This window comes from Castor canadensis, chromosome 5 (assembly GCF_047511655.1).
Source record: "Castor canadensis chromosome 5, mCasCan1.hap1v2, whole genome shotgun sequence".
Classification (NCBI taxonomy): Eukaryota; Metazoa; Chordata; class Mammalia; order Rodentia; family Castoridae; genus Castor; species Castor canadensis.
The window spans coordinates 50,806,068-50,821,459 of NC_133390.1; the positions used below are offsets into that span (position 1 = coordinate 50,806,068).

The following is a 15,392-nucleotide window of genomic DNA, read 5'->3' on the forward strand; positions in this document are numbered from 1 at the left end:
GTAATAACATGAATTTTATGACTTTGCAATTAAAGCTAGTTTGAATACATAAACATTCAGTCACTACTTAAAATAATGCAAACTGTGAAATAAGAGTTCTTTTCATCATTTGAGGTGAGTTAACTTCATTTTTCAAAAATTTTGTTATACTGGCAACACAATAGCTTGTATTGGCCTCAAGCAATGGAACTTTACTTCCATTCACTTAGCATCTTAAAAACAAACAAGATCATTCATCCTGTCTTTACATATTCTCTAAGTCAATTTATGATGTCTGTAGAAATGCAATTCTTCTCTTTGAAGGACCAAAAGCAGAGTATTAATCTGCAATAAGAGAAAGGGGATTGGGAACTATAGTTTTGGTTGATATTTCGGTTTTGCTCATAAATGTGAACAATAGAACACTTAAATAGATTAAAACTTAAGCAGATTTCTTTGATGTAGACTGTATTTTTCTAATGCTCATAATCAATCTCTGAGAGAAAGTTGAAGTAAACTAAACAGATATAAGAATAATGTAGCTTCTCCTGTTCCCTTTCCCAAAAAATTTCAAAGAATCATAAAAAAGCAGAACTAAACTATGAATCATTAATATTCATCCCAGTTTTATAGTTTTATACTTAACATTATTAATGAGTTTTCCTTCCTTCACATTTATACAGAATACACTTACTTGGGAATCTTCTGCACTCATGGAGAGTGTTGTAGTATGTAGATCATTATCTAATAAGAAATAATGAAGTGATTGTGTTTATTGTATGTTTAACAATGATAATTTGGATAAACTTAAATAATAATTTGTATGCAAAGTAGGAATTGAAGAAAAAAACCTAGAATCTGTTTTATGTCAGGATTTTGAAACTCTAAAGGATAAAACTGAAAATAAATTGTTTGCTTTCTCAATTTTTCTTTCTCCCCCAAGTTTAGGACAGCATTAATGGGAAAGGCTACTGTAGATTATGCTTGCTCCGAGGGCTACAGCTATAAATCACTTAATTTTGATTTTTTTTCTCAAATTAAAGTAAGCTTCTTTGTTTATTTAAGATTTTGGGTTACACCAGGCATTGTGGCACACTCAGGAGGCTGAGACAGGAGGGTTGCAAGCTCCAGGCCTGGGCAGGACCCTGTGTTAGAAAACAAAAAGCAGCGAGGCACTGGTGGCTCACCAGTACATTATACCATGCCTATAGTCCTAGCTACTTGGGAGGATAAGATCAGGAGGATCATAGTTCAAGGCCACTTGAGCAAATAGTTTGACAGACCCCATCTCCAAAATAACCAAAGCAAAATAGAGGTGTGGCACAAGTTTGCTTTTGCAAGCTTGAAGGTCTGAGTTCAAATTCCAGTCCCACCAAATAAACATTGAGAACTTCCAAACTATGCCTGAAAATCTGTGGCATGAATTCTTAGTTATGTTAGGAAAACTAATTTTTTAATTCTATAATAAAACTTACTACCAACAATATAACTTTAGAATTACATTTTTTTTTTGGCAGTACTAGGGTTTGAACTCAGGATCGTGCACTTGCTAGGTAGGTGCTCTACCATGTGAGCTACACCTCCAGCCCACATTTTACATTATATAAGACTAGGTATCTATCACGAAAATTTTAAACTTTTTATTCTTCCTTCTAATAAGTTTAATAATAGACTACTTTTAACTTCGTATTGTTTCCTGTAACCATTGTATTATCGTCATCTTTATTAAAACAGCATTAACAAAGTCACCTGTTGTTTTGTTGTCATATTGAGATTGCTGTGCCTGGAACTGCTGGGCCACAGTTTGGGGGAAATCCTCATACACAGCTTCTTCTAACCATGGAAAACAAATGACTGCAAGATACCAGTGAGACCTGTTGAAAAAGAACTATAATCTTAATAACATGCAAATCTAAGTAATGTAAAAGAACACATTCAAGAGCTACACTGAGAAAGTGGGTATGATAAACTTTGAAAACATCCACTGTAATATCTGGTATAATTTTGAAAACATCCACTGTAATATCTGGTATAATGCACAGCTCACACTCCAAGGCTAATTAAATAACTGTAATTACCAAGGCCACAGTAAAACTGCTTAGCGTAAAATCTAAGTAATCCAAAGTGAATATATTTCATAAGTCAGTGTTTATGTTGAGAATGTGCTTTAACAGACTCACAGCATCACCATTTTTGTATTAGTACTTAGTTTGCTTAAATATCTGAAGATTTCCCTTAAGTCTTTTAAGTTTTTTCCAGAAAGCTTTTTCTTGGAAAAGAAAAAAAAAAATTCATAGTCTTGTAGCTATTTGTCATTTTATTTTTTTTCCACTGTACTTACAACATAAACAACGTCAAACTAAAATCCAAGATACATAATTGTTTCAGATGATTTTAGAGAAAAAAATTAAAAATAATATCTGGGGTTTATGTAAGCATACTTTTTTTTTACTGTTTATGAGTCTAAAAACACTATTTTTCCTAAAATCTCTTCAATTTGCTGGATTTTTCCTTCTTCTTTTTTTTTGTGGGGGGGAGCAGTATTGGGTTTGAACTCAGGGCCTCACACTTGCTAGGTAGGCCCTTTACCACATGAGGCACTCCACCAACTTCACTTTGTTTTAAAATAATTAGAAGTACTTACGACTCATTTACTGGTACAAAGATGTAATCTTTATTAAAAATGTTTATGTGACGAGTCCATGTTCTTACTCTTCTATGTCTTCTCTGTGCCATTCTGGGAATATGGGAAGATAGATATCTGATTTATAAAAATTAAGATAAGGACTTCAAGAGCCATTTCATACACTGAAAATGCTAGATTTATTTAACCATCTTCTTCAAAATATACAATTTAACACACCAGAAATATATACTTTTATTAACTCTTAATTATTCTTAAATTTGATCAAACAAAAATGAAATGGACAGAATGAAGGCACCAATTTATTCAATGCTTTGTAGATTTCAAAGTGCTTCAGCAGCTGAGTACATACACATTAAAAGCCTATTTGTTCTGCTTAGCAACATTTGGGCATGATATAAAGTATCACAAAACTGAGGCCTTTTGTGTATATTTTGAAATAGGAAACTCATCTCCCTTATTTCATACATAAAGAAACAACAGGACATGGAAAAGTGTACCCATCACTCATCCATTTTCCTTTTATTTCTTCAACAAATATGTAAGAACAAATAATGAAAATAATACATATTCCCTAAAGTAATTTATAAATAAAGGCAACAAAACAACAATAACTAAAATGTAAGTGTCATAAAGAACAGGGAGGAATTATACCAAAATATCTAGAACTACTATTTCAAACAAATAATTTTTTAACCTACGTCAAAGGAATTATAGCAAACCAAGTTTGGAAGTCAAAAAAGGTCTTAGGAAGAAAATAAGCATTTAACAAAAGCATAAAGGAAGTAGCATCTGGCTTCTGGTTCAATGCCTTGGAAGGAACTCTTTATGCAAGGAAGAAAACAAACTGTTAAGTTCTTATAAACTAATATAGGAAACAGGCATCTTTTCTTCATTTTTGCTCATCTGAATATCTATCTAGAACAATATGAGACAAACACTGGAAGTAAGATAAAATCCAAATGAGCCAGAGAAGATGTGATAGGGATTAGATATTGTGTGAAAGATTAATGCCTATATATAAGACGTTTATTGAATTTTCTCATTTTAGAATCACTCCATCATTAAGTATTATAAATAATTATTTCAACTAGTACACAGACTGTCAGGTTATTTTCCATTTGAGAATCTTAAGGATGTATACCTAGTTTTCTTTGTTTTGTTATGTTGGTGTTTAGTAGGCTTCCAGATTATACTAGCCTTGTTGGGAATATATCAGACATAAAGTAAAGTAGGGAAGATAGGACAGAATATGAGGGCCACAACATGATCTCATTTTCTCAGTTTTTGACTAAGTAGAATATCATCAATTAAATATCTAACAGTTCTCTCTGTACTCAGTAACAGGCTTTAATTATCATCTTGTATCTTGAGTTCCTAGTATGTTCCAAATACTGAGTAAGGCACTGGGTATAGAGTAGAAAAAAGCAAGACAAAGTCCCTGATTTCACAGAGCGCTTACAATGAGAAAAGAAAATAAATAAGCAAACAAACAAAACAAAACAAAACAAACATGTTTATTGAGATAATGTTATGAATCAAAATAAGTGTCAGGAAAAGAAATATTGGAAAGAAAATAGGAAAAAGCTGGGCATATTTGAGAACTGAAAGGGGAAGAAGGCTGAACTACAGTATGATAAACAAAAGGAGAGAAATGTTGTTAAGTGAGTTCAGAGAAGAGGTCAAATATTGCAGGACCTCATATGCCACAATAATAAATATGTGTATCACTTACACTAGTAGTGTTTCCTAACACTACTAGTTTGAGCCTTTTGTCATGAATTTTATTTATCTGGATTATCTCTTTTATAGCTGACTTTTAGAGATTCTTTTGTGAATACTAGTGATTGGTTTAAGATATATACATGTGATAATAAGACTAATCACTAGCAGGGGAATTTGTGTGTGTGTATGTGTGCACACACATGCATGTGGGTATATATGTATTAGCTTACCCCTATTACCTTACAGTATGCCACTCATACCTGGTTTTATCACTCTTGTATATGATCAGGAAAAAAATAAGCTAAGTTTTTAAAACCAGAACAATACAACAGAATCTACCTACTTTGATTTCCTTGGTTTGTAAGTGAGTATGACAATTTTATCATACTACTTTGAATACTCTTTTTTTCTTTAATTATTCATATGTGCATACAAGGCTTGGGTCATTTCTCCCCCCTGCCCCCACCCCCTCCCTTACCACCCACTCCACCCCCCCACCCCCTCAATACCCAGCAGAAACTATTTTTGCCCTTATTTCTAATTTTGTTGTAGAGCGAGTATAAGCAATAATAGGAAGGAACAAGGGTTTCTGCTGGTTGAGATAAGGATAGCTATACAGAGCATTGACTCACATTGATTTCCTGTGCGTGTGTGTTACCTTCTAGGTAATTCTTTTTGATCTCACCTTTTCTCTAGTTCCTGGTCCCCTTTTCCTATTGGCCTCAGTTGCTTTTAAGGTATCTGCTTTAGTTTCTCTGCGTTAAGGGCAACAAATGCTAGCTAATTTTTTAGGTGTCTTATCTATCCTCACCCCTCCCTTGTGTGCTCTCGCTTTTATCATGTGCTCAAAGTCCAATCCCCTTGTTGTGTTTGCCCTTGATCTAATGTCCACATATGAGGAAGAACATATGATATTTGGACTTTTGGGCCAGGCTAACCTCACTCAGAATGATGTTCTCCAATTCCATCCATTTACCAGCAAATGATAACATTTCGTTCTTCTTCATGGCTGCATAAAATTCCATTGTGTATAGAAACCACATTTTCTTGATCCATTCGTCAGTAGTGGGGCATCTTGGCTGTTTCCATAACTTGGCTATTGTGAATAGTGCCGCAATAAACATGGGTGTGCGGGTGCCTCTGGAGTAACCTGTGTCACAGTCTTTTGGGTATATCCCCAAGAGTGGTATTGCTGGATCAAATGGTAGATCAATGTCTAGCTTTTTAAGTAGCCTCCAAATTTTTTTCCAGAGTGGTTGTACTAGTTTACATTCCCACCAACAGTGTAAGAGGGTTCCTTTTTCCCCGCATCCTCGCCAACACCTGTTGTTGGCGGTGTTGCTGATGATGGCTATTCTAACAGGGGTGAGGTCGAATCTTAGTGTGGTTTTAATTTGCATTTCCTTTATTGCTAGAGATGGTGAGCATTTCTTCATGTATTTTTTGGCCATTTGAATTTCTTCTTTTGAGAAAGTTCTGTTTAGTTCACTTGCCCATTTCTTTATTGGTTCATTAGTTTTGGGAGAATTTAGTTTTTTAAGTTCCCTATATATTCTGGTTATCAGTCCTTTGTCTGATGTATAGTTGGCAAATATTTTCTCCCACTCTGTGGGTGCTCTCTTCAGTTTAGAGACCATTTCTTTTGATGAACAGAAGCTTTTTAGTTTTATGAGGTCCCATTTATCTATGCTATCTCTTAGTTGCTGTGCTGCTGGGGTTTCATTGAGAAAGTTCTTATCTATACCTACTAACTCCAGAGTATTTCCTACTCTTTCCTGTATCAACTTTAGAGTTTGTGGTCTGATATTAAAATCCTTGATCCATTTTGAGTTAATCTTGGTATAGGGTGATATACATGGATCTAGTTTCAGTTTTTTGCAGACTGCTAACCAGTTTTCCCAGCAGTTTTTGTTGAAGAGGCTGCTTTGAATACTCTTAAAATATGGTATTAAGTACATGATCTCAGTCATCAACTTCTGTATAAACAAGAGTGACAGGGCAGAATATTAAATATCAAATTTAATAAATCTTCCCTTTTTATGCCCACTTACCCTGGTTATCAGAAATACTTTTAAACTGAAATTTTCTCTTTAATTGATCTTGGGAAGACAAGTCCATCAGTACAAATCTCAAAGTAATGAAGATAAAATAAAGTGGGTGCACAGCCCAGTTTGTCTCAGACAGCATCAACACACACTAGTTACCCAGTGTAACTATTACGGGAACCTCTTACTCTCAAAAGTCTCCCAATTTAGATCATAAGCAACACAATTTACATTACAATCAATAGAAAGAACTGAAATTTGAAATTGGAAGTCTTTAATTTATCTAACTTCTTTGAATTAATAAAGACAATGACACTTATCTTACAAGAATATTATCTAGTTAAATAACTACGCCCACCATCTAACATCTGAGTAGGCATTCAATAAGTATTAATATTCTATCCCTGTCCATCCTCCAATAATATAACAAATCCAAGAAGTCTGTCCATTTAATCATCTTTCTACTTGATTACCATTCTCATGTTTGAATGAAATGAAACAAACCCTCGCAGCCATTTTTAAGGCACTGAAAATGTTGGAACAGAGATGAAAAGATAAGAGTTTGAGAACCATCCAATTCTGCCACTCTCTAGCTGTTTCTCCTTAGTTAAATTACTTAATCTTCATTAGCCTGTTTCCTCATCTGAAAAAAAGGTATATAATTTAGACCCTATGTATCTAAAAACACTGTTATAAGAGGAAATGATGTATATAAAAGTACTTTATAAATTGTGAAGTAATAGATACATTTACATTAACTTTAAAAAATAAAAAAAACTCTTCAGGAGTCCACTTAATAGATTATAATAAAAACTGTTGGGCATGGGGAAACGGGTGAAAACCTCTATGCTGAGTTACTACAATCTGCGTTACTATCTTACTATCGTTTAGGAAATAACTCCATCCTTTTTGCCTAACTCATTACTTTAAAGCTTTTAGTATTAATGAAAAAAATACCTGGACAGAAGTTCAGCTAAACTATGCAAACAAATATGGTATTTCATATAATGTTACATCAACTTAATTAACTAGTGCTATGTCAGCAAAGATCCAACCAGAAAAAAAAAGAAACTCTGTATTTTAATAAAAGGTAAAATGTAATATAGAGGACTGACCACAGAGATGAAAGGAGAAGTACAAACCAAACAAAAAGGGAGTGGGCTAGGAGGGCTGTGAGGCACCCAAAGGATTACTGTAGCAGGAAAGTGGTGAACAAAGGAAGGACAAGAGTAGCAGCAGAAACTCCAGATGGAAGGTGGAAGTCTAGCACATCTGTCCAGTGAGACATGGACCCACAGAGGAAATACAACCTGACAAAATCATGGTCAAAGGAAAACAGGGTAGGGAAGACATAGTCTGGTTTCTTTAATTCCTCGCCCTTCAACTTCTCTTATCCCACGGAACACAAAACTGGAAATGCAGTCCCCAAGAGTCAGTCTCCCTGTCAAAGGGAGCGTAACAGTGACAGGGTAAGAAATGGCTCTCATAGCAAACAGACTAAGTATGCACAAGTAGTAATAATGCCCATTCTGGGAAATGCTATATAGAAGCCACTTCAGTAGCAGCATGAAAATAGTATATTTTCTCTTAAAGCTAAGTATATTAGAGGATTGACTTACGAAAGCGCTGGATTATCTTCTGTTAAATTATTTTCCTTTCTTGTCAAGCATTTATAAAAAAAGCTACTAAAAATGTGACTTCGTTCAACAAGTTCATCTGATGCCTTCTCCAATATAAGATACCTGTAAAGTAGCAGTCCCACAAAAGTGAATTACTTTTAGATTTGAACTGGTTTTTTCCACTCATCTATATGTCCTGGAAATCACTGCATTTTCTCTGATTTTAGCTTTCGTTTGTTTTTCAGTTACCTTCCCTTCCATCAAGATCACTTAAAGGGGAAATTGCCCACTTATTCATTTATTTAATTAACAAACATCTATCAAATTCCCAACACTGTACCAAGCACCATATTTACACTATAGACACAAGAGAGGGAGGAAAATACCTGCCCCATTGAACTCACAATCCAAAGAAGTGAGATAGAAGAAAATATTAAATAATCACATAACAAATGCAAGACTGAAACTATCATACTTCTAAACACATCTAGAAAAACTTTAACAATTAACACATGACTAATCTCTGAATTCTTTTTCCATACTAAAATAATTCTTTAACATAACCTTTTAATTCAATCACCTAGCAATTAAAACCTTCATAATTAGCAAACTTTGCTATTCATAATAATTTACACAGGTTTGTAATTGCTTTTTAAAACTGAGTAGCTAGAGTGCACATCAGATTGCTAGAAGGAAAGAGCTGTATAGAGAGAATGCTACACAAACAGTTACAGAGTCTTCTTCATATATTTAGTACAGTACTGATCACTGTATTTGTGTGAGACAGTACCCAAGCCGGGGAAAGAACTACCCAAAATGATTAGAGGAAATGGGGCTCAGCATTCAAACAGACAAGAAGTGGTGCCTGTTCCTACTAGTCAGGCTGGAAAACCTCCTCATTTGTGAGATATTGGGTATAATACTCAGAATAGACTCCCCTGAGTAATGGGAATTAGTTGTCTCATTTAGCATATCTTAAAAACAAGACATAGGAGCACATAGAACTGTTTCTACATAATTTAACTGTGTCCCTAAACAAAATTCATTTAAAAATTAAAAAATACTTAACACCCAATAAAAAATTATCATATATACAAAGGCAAAAAATACGAATCATAATGAAGAGAAAAATCCATAAAGCCAACCCTAAATTGACATGGTCATCAACTAAGCAGAAAAGGACATTAAGACAGTTATATTTTCATATGTTCAAAAAATTAGAAACATGGAAGACATAAAAAAAGGCCCAAACTAGAGATTTAGAAATCTATGTCTGTAAATATAAATTATAATGTGAGATGCCTTTATGAATGGAATAAAAATGGCATTTTTAGCAAAGAATACAGTTTAGGTAAGATGATAATAAATTTGGTTTGAGAGGATCTATGAAATAAGATCTCTAATTCAAGTGTTGGAAATTTAAGTCTAGGGATACAGTACAACGTGAAGGCTAGACCCAAATTTCTTTTGCCTGAAAGTGAGGTGGTGGGGGGTATTTGTTTCAAGTTCTGGCCTTGAACTTGAGATCTTCTGCCTAAGCCTCCTGAATGCTGAGATTACAGACATGAACCACCATTCTAGGCTGTTGCATGAAAGTTTTCAGAGCTGCCATAGCTATTCCTTCAGCTTTTCATATGCAAATTGAAAAAAAAACTGAATGGAATAGTGATATGGATTTTTAAATGACAGTTAACTTTTTCATAGTGCTTAAAGATACAATGGATCACTAAATAGAGTTGCTTTTTTTCATTTTCCAAAGTGCTTCATAATTGAGTAAATAATCTCTTCATCACAATAATAATGCATGTATCAAAAAACAACATATAAAAACAGAAACAAAAAAGCAGTAACTCTTTTGATATATATAGTTTCTATGAAAAATAAAGGAATGAATTGGTTGACTTTACTAAAAATTTGGTAGGCAAAAACTTTTCCAAATCTGAAATACTGGCAGATTACTTTTAACTAGAGTTAAAATAATTCAGATAAAGACATTTATTTTTAGTTTCACAATAAAGCCTATAAAACAAATGAAAAGATCACTTATCATTATACTTACTTAAGGTAAAAATCAATGATTACATCATTAAGAAACTCTCCTTCTTCTAAACATTCCAGATCTTCATTAGTTACTCCTAACCCTCCCTTAGTGGGTGGTGGAGGATATACAATCAACCTTTGAAAAGTAAAAATAAAGTTAAAATATATTGGCATTGAATTCTTAGTTATCTCAGAGATTTCTTATATGATAAAATAACTTGAGAAGTAGTATTTTATAACCATAGGACAGGACACAAGTCTTTATACTTACCTATATTTTCATAAAGCTACTAATGGTACCCTCACTGAATATTATCTTTTCTTTTCCAATAATTCCCATGTGGGATAGTCTCAATATTATTCTCAATATTTATCTAATGTTAATAGGCTTTATCTCACCATCAGTTACAATGCCATTAAGGACATCTCTCTTTTATCCAATTTTTTGGGGGACAGTCCTGGCCTCATACTTGTTAGGCAGATACTCTTATCACTTGAGTCACTCATCAACCCTTTTTGTGTTGGGTATTTTCGAGATAGGGTCTTGAGAACTATTTGCCTAGGCTGGCTTCAAACCATGATGCTCCTGATCTCTGCTTTCCAAGTAGCTGGTAATACAGGAATGAGCCAAAGGTGCTCTGCTACTCTTCTGCACAATTTTCAATATCTAACAACTTTTGTAATAATACAGATTTTTCTATACTCCACTTTCCAATTCTAAATTTGAACCCCCAAGACCAATTCCTTTCCATTCAGAAAAGCCAGAAATCAAAAACTGTGCTTTCCTTCTGGTGGCTAGCAGGCAGACAATACAGAAATAACAGGGGAGCTTAGAGGGCAAGTTTCCCATAAGAAAGAGTTTACAGTACAAAACATTACAGAAAATAAAGGAAACACATAATTAGATCACATCAGAAAGTGGCAGAGGACAAATGACAACTAGCAGGCATCTTCCTGGCACTACTATGCCTTAAAATTTAGAAACAAGACCAGATGTGAATTCCATGTTATAATCTTGGAACAGTCAGGACAGTATTTGATGGGCAAATGCAGTAATTTAATAAAGGTATAATAAATACTTCTTGTACCAGAAACATTCAAGAACTTAAGAGTTATCTACAATTGATTTAATCTTAGTATACAGCACCTAAATCTAATAAGAAAACTGAAAATTTTAAATAGTAATCTGATAGCCTCTAATTGGCTATTTTCCTATCCTGTGTGTTCAACTGCATTTTTAGAAAAAGGATCACATGAAGGTATAGAAATAATCTCAAATGCTCAGATTTTCCTCTGGCAAATCGCTATGAGAAGATGTATAAATGATAAAATATGAACAAAGAAGCAACTTCTCATAAACTTAAAAGTATCTAAATTGAGGTATACTTTAGTAAGAAATTTCATATATTCAGATATGGAATTTATAATCTTCAAAAACATGCATTTCTGGGCCAGACATGGTGGCTCACATCTGCAATATAGCTCCTTGGGAGGCAGAGATTGGGAGGATTATGGTTTGAGCCAGTTTTAGCCAATCTGTGCAAATAAGTTAAAAAGATCTCATTTCAACAAAAAGGTGGACATGGTGGTGGTATAATCCCAGCTATGCAGGGAGATTAGACAGGAGGATTGTGGTAGGAGGCTTGTGGTCCGAGGCTGGCCCTAGGCAAAAATGTGAGACCCCCATCTGAAAAACAGCTAAAGCAAAAAGGGCTGGTTCAAGTTGTACAGTGCCTATCAAGCAAGTATGAAGCCCTGAGTTCAAATTTCAGTATATAAAAATGTAAATACTTGCTATTCCCATATTTTTAATAAACACCTTAATCTTACCAAGTATGACATTTGGCTGTCTTTTTTGTCTTGCTGACATAAAACTAAATGAAATAGCATATATTATTTTCTTAGTAAGTTTAAATTGCTCATAAATTTTAAAAATATATATATTTCCTTGGGTGGGGATTTAGCTCAATGGAAGAGCACTTGCCTGAGGCCCTAAGTTTGATACCCAGCACCAGAAAAAAAAATTATTTCTATTATTAATCCTCAGCATGAATGTAAAACTCAAAACATTTTAAAAAGTAAACTACTTAAAAGCAGTAGCATGAATGGAAACTACCACAGTCCTCTATTCAAACAGAATGACACAGTACATACTTCTGAACAGGTCCGGTGTGCCTGACTTCTCGCCATTCTTCATCTGGATTTGATGTAATAGAAAGTGAGTAGCAACCACTACTTTGCTTCTGCAGAAAAGTATAAGTAGGCTTGACTGCATCTGTATTTGAGGGCTGAAAGAACAGGAAAAGAACACTTTTCTTATACATACATAAATACAAACACATTAATTTTGAAAAGGACAAAGGTAAAATATAGATTTATAACTAAAAGAAATTTTTATCAATCAGTTATATCTACATTTTTAAACTTTTTAAATATACAGTCAATAAAAATACTTGTGATCAAAAGATACTGTACACAATACAATGGTCAAAGTTTAAGTACTATTTCTAAATATGAGCTTTCTAATGAAAAATTTTAAGAATTCTGCAGTTCAAAATAATCAAAATGGGTGGTAATAGGAAAAAATAAGATTAAGAGAGGATGAGTTTATCACAAATTGATATTCTATTATAAGTGGAAAAGTAAAATACAAATGTATATATACAGTATAGTTAACAAGCAAAAATTTTTTACATTGTACATAAAAATACTGGTGAAGTCTAATGCCTCTTGTTACACTAGTGTGACTCTCTATAGGTCTTTTGCATAAAAAGGTCCTCAGACCATATCCATGTACTTGTTTATGTGAGTGCTAACATGTATGTGTACAGGATAGCTACACATTATGTCTATATGTCTAATCACTACTGCTGTTAACTTTGCTCACTTAAAGTGTTGTCTCCCAGGTTTCTCCACTGCAAAGTTACCATTTTTCTTTTCTTTAATTAATAAATATTTTGGGCAAATGACTTGAATCTATGCACATATCCTACTTCTCCTTAAAGTTTCACCTATTAAATTTAGCCTCCACCTATGAACCTTGCCCGCAATAATCATAAATATAATATTTTAGTGGTAGTTTTATATTTCTCTTACTAGTTTTATATTTACTGACTGTATTCTTTTCTAAGAAAGAATTGTCCCTACCTGCCACTTATTTATTCATTTATTAACTGTTACCGATTTATATTAGCATATATTTATGCTATTCTTTGGTTACAATCCCATACTATTGTATTGATTTGTTGATCAAACTTTCCAGCTTTGGAAGTGGGAGTTCTTTCAAGTTGGTTTCTGTATCCTTTTGACAAAACACAGAATTTTGAAATTGGCTTAATATCGGTGAAAGAATTCTTACCTCTCTACCCCCTACCCATTATCATATGCTAACCTGAGAGACTGATTTCAACTTCATTTCCTCAGCAGCAGCAACAGGGGATGAACAAGTCGAAGCACAGTAATAATGAATAAAAGAACTCTCTTTTGAAGAAAGGTTCTGAAACAAAGGAAATGCCTGGACCCAAGACAATGGATAAGAAAGTTCTAAATCTCCATTGGTTGCACTTATTTCCATCATAATATCTTTCAATTTCAATTCTTCTCTTTGTGAAATAGGACTGTTTAGCTCAAGGAAAATGAACTCGCTGGATTTTGCTATAAAAGAAAAAAAATCAATTTTTATCACTAGTATTTTTCAAGGGGATTATAATTAAGATAATTTAATTACGAATAACACAAAAGTTAATATAAAACCCAACAAAGTATTTTGTATGTGAAGTGATATCCCAGGCAAATTAAAATCCCAAAATTGGCTATTAGTAATCTAGAACCAAAACTCACAATATTTAAACTTCTATTCTACTTCACGAGAATAGTAATTCAGCAGTGGTATTTACTGCTGTATTTCCCATGCCTGGCATTTAATAAGTGCTAGTAAATATTTAATAATGAATGTATAAAAGAATGAATGACAATTAAGCAATTATGTTTCTCTAGCCTCCTCCACAATCAATCTGTCAGCTAAGAAAGTGTTCCAATTAAACAACTGCTTCATTTTCTTTTATAGACCATTTCAACAGTGGTCTCAGGTGACACTTTTCTCCTGAAATGACTATAAATGGTTCTTTGTATTTCCCCCAACTTCTTATTTAATCATGAATTTTCCCACTGGAAGTAATAAAGATTAGAAAATGACTGAATTTTAAAGGTATAAATTTTAGCTTACTACTTAACATCTATAATGTGCAAGAAAGTAGGGAGAAGAAAGTAAAGAGAGCAAAAGAACAAACCAATCCCATTTTCAACTCCACAAGAAGATGAAGACTAAACAAATATGCATCTCAAGATGCATATATGTTGGTAAGTGATATGGACACATTCAGAAAAGCATGCAATTTAGTGTTAGAAATGTAATACACGAGTAAACTGAAATTTGTTTTTCAAAAACTAAAAACAGTTGAATATAAAGATAACTATATTTTATTTAAACTTGCCACTCACTAATTAGCTCTATCACAATGCATTAGAAATAGTGGCAAAAAAAAGAAAGAAAACATAAAAAAGGCAGCTGAAAGCGGTAGAGCACCTGCCTAATGAGTGTGAGGCCCTGAGTTCAAACCCAGTACCTCAAAAAAAAAAAAAACAAAAAAAGAACTTTTCTTTTCACTGGCAGAGTGGCTCAAGCAGTAAGACCACCTGCCTACCAAACATGAGGCCCTGAGTTCAAACCCAGTGCCATCAAAAAAAGAAAAAAAAAAAGGAGCCAAATGACTGAAAAGATATTTCTTTTTTTAAGAGTACAGGAACTTTTTATTTTCAAGGTAAACAACATTTAAATTTTTTAACGTATTCTTTTCATTTTAGCATATAATTTCATTTGGTTAAATAAAATTACCAGGAGAAAACATATGAATAAATAAAATAATTTATCTTATGCAATATTACAGAATAAAATTATCTTTAATCCAATGAAATTAATAACAATTCAATGAAATGAATTTCAATATTTCACTTCAATGAAATAATTATATTCTATTAAATTATTTTAGGAGAAAATTACAGTATTTATAGGATTTTTTAGGTTATTCTGAAATTCAGAAATTTTTTTATACTTACATGGCTGGCTTAATATAGAGTTTTCTAACTGGGTCTGAATCTCCTGAAGATAATTTGAAGAAACCCAGAGGAAAAGGATAGCATGACACCTTTTACTATGATCCTCATCTTTACTTTTCCATAACCCAAACCTCTTTAAATGTCTAGTGTCCACTAGCAATGAAACCTCATTCAGGGACGCTGAAATGAAAGATAAAAAATTAATAATTAATCTATTTAGGACTG

The 15,392-nt window shown here is 33.3% G+C and overlaps 1 protein-coding gene across 8 annotated transcripts in view; it reads right to left on the reverse strand.

Annotated features, from left to right (window-relative positions):
• Positions 1 to 15,392, reverse strand: part of Senp7 (SUMO specific peptidase 7) — a 118,446-nt gene that overhangs the window by 5,080 nt on the left and 97,974 nt on the right. For all 8 annotated transcript variants that reach the window (XM_074073019.1, XM_074073023.1, XM_074073021.1 and 5 more), the window contains 8 exons: positions 15,168 to 15,347; positions 13,444 to 13,706; positions 12,207 to 12,340; positions 10,072 to 10,188; positions 8,013 to 8,135; positions 2,624 to 2,716; positions 1,729 to 1,853; positions 674 to 723 (listed from right to left, as the gene is read on the reverse strand). In XM_074073019.1, coding sequence (XP_073929120.1) covers positions 674 to 723; positions 1,729 to 1,853; positions 2,624 to 2,716; positions 8,013 to 8,135; positions 10,072 to 10,188; positions 12,207 to 12,340; positions 13,444 to 13,706; positions 15,168 to 15,347 — 1,085 coding nt within the window. The remainder of the gene's footprint in view (positions 1 to 673; positions 724 to 1,728; positions 1,854 to 2,623; positions 2,717 to 8,012; positions 8,136 to 10,071; positions 10,189 to 12,206; positions 12,341 to 13,443; positions 13,707 to 15,167; positions 15,348 to 15,392) is intronic.